The 6,495-nt window shown below is 48.0% G+C and overlaps 1 protein-coding gene and 1 pseudogene across 3 annotated transcripts in view; both read left to right on the top strand.

Moving 5' to 3' along the window:
• The window catches only part of Sp110 (SP110 nuclear body protein), a 22,524-nt gene that overhangs the window by 14,280 nt on the left and 1,749 nt on the right, over nucleotides 1-6,495 (top strand). For 2 of the 3 annotated variants that reach the window (XM_021198544.2, XM_029539007.1), the window contains exons 8-10: nucleotides 807-887; nucleotides 5,452-5,556; nucleotides 6,000-6,142. In XM_021198544.2, the coding sequence (XP_021054203.1) occupies nucleotides 807-887; nucleotides 5,452-5,556; nucleotides 6,000-6,142 (329 nt within the window). Of the gene's footprint in view, nucleotides 1-806; nucleotides 888-5,451; nucleotides 5,557-5,999; nucleotides 6,143-6,239; nucleotides 6,304-6,495 lie in introns of those variants that run through there. The other variant, XM_029539009.1, reaches the window with a different exon arrangement.
• On the top strand, nucleotides 480-603 carry LOC115064203 (annotated as a pseudogene).

Genomic DNA, 6,495 nt, shown 5'->3' with positions numbered 1-6,495 from the left:
TTGGTAAAAATCCTTTCCCCATCTGTTGGTAGACTCTGAATTCTTATCTCCGGTACTGTTGTTCTCTGTTAAAACGAACTGTTACGCCAGCTGCGTGTGGTAGCCCATGCCTATAGTCCCGGCACTTAGGAGGCAAAGGCAGGTGTCCAATCTCTTTGAAGCCAGCCTGGTCTATATATCCAGTTTCAGGCTAGTCAGAGCTACATAGTAAGATCCATGTACCTGTCTACCAAAAGCAAACAAACAAAAATGTTAGCACCATCTTTTTTTTTTTTTTTTTTTGATAGTGGTTTGTTTTGTTTGTTTGTTATGTACCCCTAGCTGGCTTCAAACTCACTATGTAAATCAGCCTGGCTTCAAACTCAGAGAGATACATTTGCCTCTGCCTACCAAGTACTCAGATTCAACGTGTGACCCTCCACATCTGGCTCTCCATCTCGGACAGGTCTCCTACTCATATAAGACTTTATAACGTCTCTGTCGCTTCTCGGCCTTTTGGCTAGGATCAAGTGTAGTACCTGTTCTTATAAGTTTAGTAACGTCTCAGACATTTGGAAAGTATTGAACTATATTGTGAGCTAGCAACACAGGCACATACATTTTCTTCTTGGGACAACTATGTAATTTGGAGACATGACAGAAGTATTCTATACTGAACCTCCCACTTTCCCACCCTCGGGACAGGAGGCAACTTGGAGTCTGCAGTCCTCAGCTCTGAAGTATGTGAGGCCCTCCGAGGATTGGGAGACTCCTCACGGAGTGTCCACGGACAGAGAAGAGCGTTTCTTTCTTCTTCTTTCTTTCAGAGATCAGCAAAGAGGCACCAAAAACAAGTGGTAGAAAGAGGCGTGGGAAGAGGCCCAGCACAGCAGGAAGAACCACACAGGGTAAGGATGGGGCACCGTGGGTCTCAGGATGCAGCCAGCGGGGACCCACAGTCAGAGCAGCACTCGCTAAGCCAGGCTTCCACTGCCCTAAGGAGCCCTTTGGATATTTCTTTTCTCACCACAACCTTCTCATGATAGCTCAAGACTACTGATATGCTGGGCAGTGGTGGTGCACACCTTTAATCCCAGCACTCGGGAGGTAGAGGCAGGTGGATTTCTGAGTTCCAGGCCAGCCTGGTCTACAGAGTGAGTAGAGTGAGTTCCAGGACAGCCAGGGCTACAAAGAGAAACCCTGTCTGGAAAAACCAAAAAAAAAAAAAAAAAAAAAAAGACTACTGATAGATCGACATGCATGGGCTGTGCGTGTGGTGTTGATCATCTTTTTACCCCTCCTGTAAAAATATAATGTTTGCCCCCACTGAGGACAGTATCTGTGTTCGAGAATATTGCTCGCCCTACACTGAAAATCTCCGGCTTATGAATGAGGGTTGTTTCTAGAAATCCATGCTCTACCCAGGCAGCTCAAAGGTTAAGGAGCACTGGCTGCTCTTCCAGAGGACCCAGCATCCACGTGGTGGCTCGAAACTATCTTTTTTTTTTTTAATTTATTTTATTTATTATATGTAAGTACACTGTAGCTGTCTTCTCTTCTGGAGAGAAGAGGGCATCAGATCTTGTTATGGATGGTTGTGAGCCACCATGTGGTTGCTGGGATTTGAACTCCGGACCTTCGGAAGAGTAGTAGGGTGCTCTTACCCACTGAGCCATCTCACCAGCCCCCGAAACTATCTTTTAACTCCAGCTCAAGGAGATCCAGTGACTTCTTCTGGCCTCTGGGAGCACCAGGCATGAGTGTGGTACACAGCTATGCATGCAAGCAAAACAAAACACCCACATACAGACATAACGATGCACAGGCAACCCACACTGTTACGAAAGGACTCGTGAGCCAAAGCGTGCGTGTGGAGGGCAGAGGATGCGTTTGTGAAGTTCGGGCTCCTAGAGTCAGATTCAGGGTGCCCAGCTTGCATAGCAAGCCCCATTACTCGAAGAGCCAACTCTTGGTCCCATCACACATCTCTGGCGCACAAAAACTACTGCTGAGCTCTGGAGTCTTCTGTTTCTCCTCCACAGTCTCTCTCCTCCCTTTCCCCTCTCTCTGTCTTCTTCTTCTTCTTCTTCTTCTTCTTCTTCTTCTTCTTCTTCTTCTTCTTCTTCTTCTTCTTCTTCTTCTTCTTCTCTTCCTCCTCCTCCTCCTCCTTCTCCTTCTTCTTCCTCCTCTTCCTCCTCCTCTTCTTTATTTTTTTATTTAAACAGCCCGGGTTCTGCAAATCACTGGGGACCCTCTCTATGTCCCGTGCCTGCGTGGGACAGGATGCTCTCCCAGCCCCCAGTAGCAGTGAGCGCCTCACTGCTTTGCAAATTCCAGTCCTTCTGGTTGATTTTTCTTAGTCAGCACTATAATTGCTCACTAAGATAGGCCAGGTCGCAGACTAATTCCTATGGAGGGAAGAACACACTGTGTACTCCCTGCCACCACCACCTCTTCCTCATAGTCACCCAGAAGAAATCCCATCTTCCTGCTCCCTCTGTGCTCCACACCCATGGGAACCACCTTAAATAAGTATTGCTTTCACAAGGAAACCCCCACTGTCCAGGGGCAGGGGCATAGGTCTCCCAATGTGACTTGCCCCAGGGACTTCTCTTCAAGGCTCTTTTAGACTTTTGGTTAATTGTCTGTGTGCCTTCTGTTTACTGTGTGGGTGGCACTGGAGGTCAGAAGTGGATCAGTCTCGTTTTCTGTCCTGTGTCTGACTCCCTCATGCCTCTGTTTATACCTAAACAACTAACAAATCAGAATGGTGGCCAGGACACTATGAATGCCCATACCAGGGCCTATGCTGCCCTCTGCTGGAAGGTCCTTGTACTGCGCATAGCGTGGATGGTTTCTCTGGAACCTATGTAGAGGCTTGATTGGACAGGGTAAGTCCATCATGCCCTTGCCCATCATGCTGTCATTTGATCGTCATGATCGAACTCAAGTAAAAGGTAAAAGACTCAAAGGAGCTAAAATCCACTTAGGTGCTTCTGAATGCTATTTTTTCTTGACAATGAAAAAGCGAATATTGCCAGGTCTTTTTATGAAACACCTGAGGAAGCAGGAGCCCAGACCCATGCTGACTGTTGTCCCTCGGCTTCGAGTCTACCCTGGGCTACAACTTCTGGGCTGGCCTAGGGTGCTTGTGCTATTAGGAGTACTACTGAGCCATGTTGGCTTTTTAAAATCACACACTCCTTTTAAAATGTCATACATGAAGAGGCCGGCAGATCTCTGTGAGTTGGAGGCCAGTGTGGTCTACAGAGTAAGTTCCAGGACAGCCAGGACTGTTACACAGAGAGACCCTGTCTCAAGAAAGTCATACATATGTACAATCTGCTTTTATAGCTTCCCCTGACTCCCAGCACATGCCCCTCCCATGTCCATATCTCACTGAATCCAATGAATTCTGGGTGTGGAGCCATCCGCTGGAGTGTGGGCAACCTAGGAGGTACCACACACTCCATCAGCTGGCAAGTTCCTCCTGCTGAGACGATACAGAGATAGCTCTGGCCCATCTGCATTCCAGGGCCAGCTCCCTGTCCCTATTACTGTTCCTCACTCTCCCATGTCTGAGCCATTCACCCCATCTATTAAGTGGATGATGCTTGCCTTCTTTTTGTTGGAATGAAGGATGCAATTCTTTTTTTTTTCCAAGACAGGGTTTCTCTGGGTAGCCCTAGCTGTCCTGGAACTCACTCTGTAGACCAGGCTGGCCTCGAACTCAGAAATCCGCCTGCCTCTGCCTCCCAAGTGCTGGGATTAAAGGCGTGCGCCACCACGCCTGGCTGAAGGATGCAATTCTTGATGGCCTTGATCTGTCTGGGACGTCTCCAGTCTCCCTACTTCTACCCTTCCCCTCACCCAGGCCCTTGGTCCACAGGTCATCCCTGGACATGCCACCTTCTCAGGTGTAGCCATCACCTTAGCATTTCTCCCTGTGTTCTGGAAGCATCCATGAGCTGGTCTTTGGATTGCTAATTAGGTTTTTTTCCATCTCATTTCTCCCCTTCCTTATCAGGTTTCCTCCATAGAAGCTCTTCACATCAGGAAATTGTTTTTTATCTTTAATTGCTTATTTACAGGCTCCTGGTTGTTTGCTCACGTTAATGAGGGTCTACACCAGCTGTTGCAGCTCCTTAGATTAGGGCTGGCTGATGCTGAGGAGTCACACACACAGGCTGCCCCTCAGGCTCCATCATTAGAGGCCTTGTACTGAAATGGGCAAATGAGGCTAGGCCAAACTCAACTGCCCTTGCTGGTCAGGTACATGGCTTTAGAAGTCCTCAGAACTTATGGCCTATTGCATTTGGGATACAAGGGGTAACTGCAGAGAACTCACCAGCAGACTGCCCTTGCTGGTCAGGTACATGGCTTTAGAAGTCCTCAGAACTTACAGCCTATTGCATTTTGGGATACAAGGGGTACCTGCAACAGGCAAAAGAGGGGGTGATGCTCGTGGCCTGACCCTGCATGTGAACTTGCTCACAGCACCCCAAGCCCCCACTGCCCCTTCATCTGTTGCAAGCATATTCAGGACATCTGTCTTCTTTACAACTATACTTACTATAGGGAATTAGCAAAGATGTTTCCATGGAGACAGAGAACCGTAGAAGATCCCCACAGTGTGCTAATCTGCCCACTCCACAGGGTTTACAACAGTATTTCAGGGTTCCCTGTGTCTCTGCTTCTCCCTCAAATTAGGATCTAATAGCAGCAAACCTCCTACTCAAATTGGATAACAGTGTCGCAACCTCAGCGGCCCTTCTAGGAAACCGCAGAGCCAAGAGTCTGCCTCTGGCTCCAGATTCTCATCTACTGTACTGTTTTTTGAAAGGATACTGGAGATGGGTGATGGGACAAACCAGTCCACATGCTAGTCTGGATGCCAGCCTGACTTCTTCTAAGCTGGGCATTCTTTGGGGCTCTTTAGATCCATGCCCTTCGTTCCTGGAAGCTCTTCCTCCCACAGCATAACACTCCTGGCTCCATCTTTCCAAAGCAATTAATGGTAATTAGCATCTTTATATCAACACCATTCTTTCCTTTTCCATATGTGTGTGTGTGTGTGTGTGTCCTTTCACTCTTTTAGTAAGCATTAGAGACAAGAGAGAGTTACGTGCAATGTTCTTCTCTTACACCAACCTCAAACTCAACACTCATTTACAGCACTTTCCTCTGTCTCCAAAAGTCAGCCCTGCATGAACGCTCCCTGCTTCCCCCATGAGACTGGGGAGGAAGGAAGCAGGAACTACCAACAGCTATTTTTAAAGCCCTTTCACAAATGTTTCAATTGACACTTAGCCTGAGGTCCCTTCTCTGAGGTTCTGAGCTGCCAAATCCTGCCTGCCCGGTGCAATTGGCAGACTTGTCCTAAACCATCCAGAGTTGGGCTGTCTGCAGGTGATGACCTTGGACCTCATCTCTCAGTGCAGGTCACTTACCCAAGTCTGTTTGTTCTCCCAGTTCCAGAAAAGCCCAAGAATGACGCTGTGGATTTTCTCTCTCCTACACTCCCCGTGACCTGTGGTAAGGCTGAAGGGACTTTGTTCCTAGAAAAACTGAAGCAAGGTGAGTGCCTGCTCTTCTGATGCTCTGGTGGAGGGATGATGGGTGGCCGGAAGGGAAGAGTATGTCCGTTGAGTAACTTGTCAAGAAACAGACCCTGCTAGGCAGGCTGTAAGAGGGAAAAAAAACAAAAGCCACAACAAAAAGATTTCCCAAGAAGTTTCCAGATTTTTCCCCGGAGATGGATCTGGAAACCACATGAGCCGTCTGTCTGTGAGCCCTCTGAACTGGACACTGTCCTTGCTACAAGAATCTGCCCCGCTCCCTCAGTGACCTGTAGGGATTATGGTCCCCTGAAGCTGAGAGAGGGAGCCTCTACTTCCCCTCCAGAGGAATCCCCTCTTGCTCTGGGAAGGTGAAAAGCCATAGTGGGGAGACTCAAAGGTTTGTGGTAAAGTCACAGAGGATCCAGGTGGGTCCTGAAGTGGCCTGTCTCTTTCTTACAGGAACCTCAAAAAAGTGCATTCAGAATGAGGCAGGAGCTTGGCTCACTGTAAAGGAACTTTTAAATGAAGGGGAAAGGGCCTCATCAAAAGACTGGAAGAAGGCTATACGTTTTAACGGGAAGCCATTAAGACATCTGGAGCAGGTATTGTAATGACCAAGGGTGATGGATTCATATCCTGGAAGAGTGGGTGGAAATTCAGTAGCAAAAGTGTAGATAAATTCCCATTTTGACTCAACAGCGTGACTTACAAAGAGCCAGATGTTCAAGCAGGAAAAAGTTGTAGATGACAAAGTTAGAACCACAGATAGATGCACATGATGAAGACCTACTGCAATCGGAGTATGCTGAGAGGAATGGAGGCCAAGGTTTCTGTGATCAAGTAAGATTTAAGAAGCTTGCTGGGCAGTGGTGGCGCACGCCTTTAATCCCAGCACTTGGGAGGCAGAAGCAGGCAGATTTCTGAGTTCGAGGCCAGCCTGGTCTACAGAGTGAGT

This window comes from Mus pahari, chromosome 5 (genome assembly GCF_900095145.1).
Source record: "Mus pahari chromosome 5, PAHARI_EIJ_v1.1, whole genome shotgun sequence".
Lineage (NCBI taxonomy): Eukaryota > Metazoa > Chordata > Mammalia > Rodentia > Muridae > Mus > Mus pahari.
Note: the sequence above shows the minus strand (reverse complement) of the source record. Positions and strands in the feature narration are given on the sequence as shown.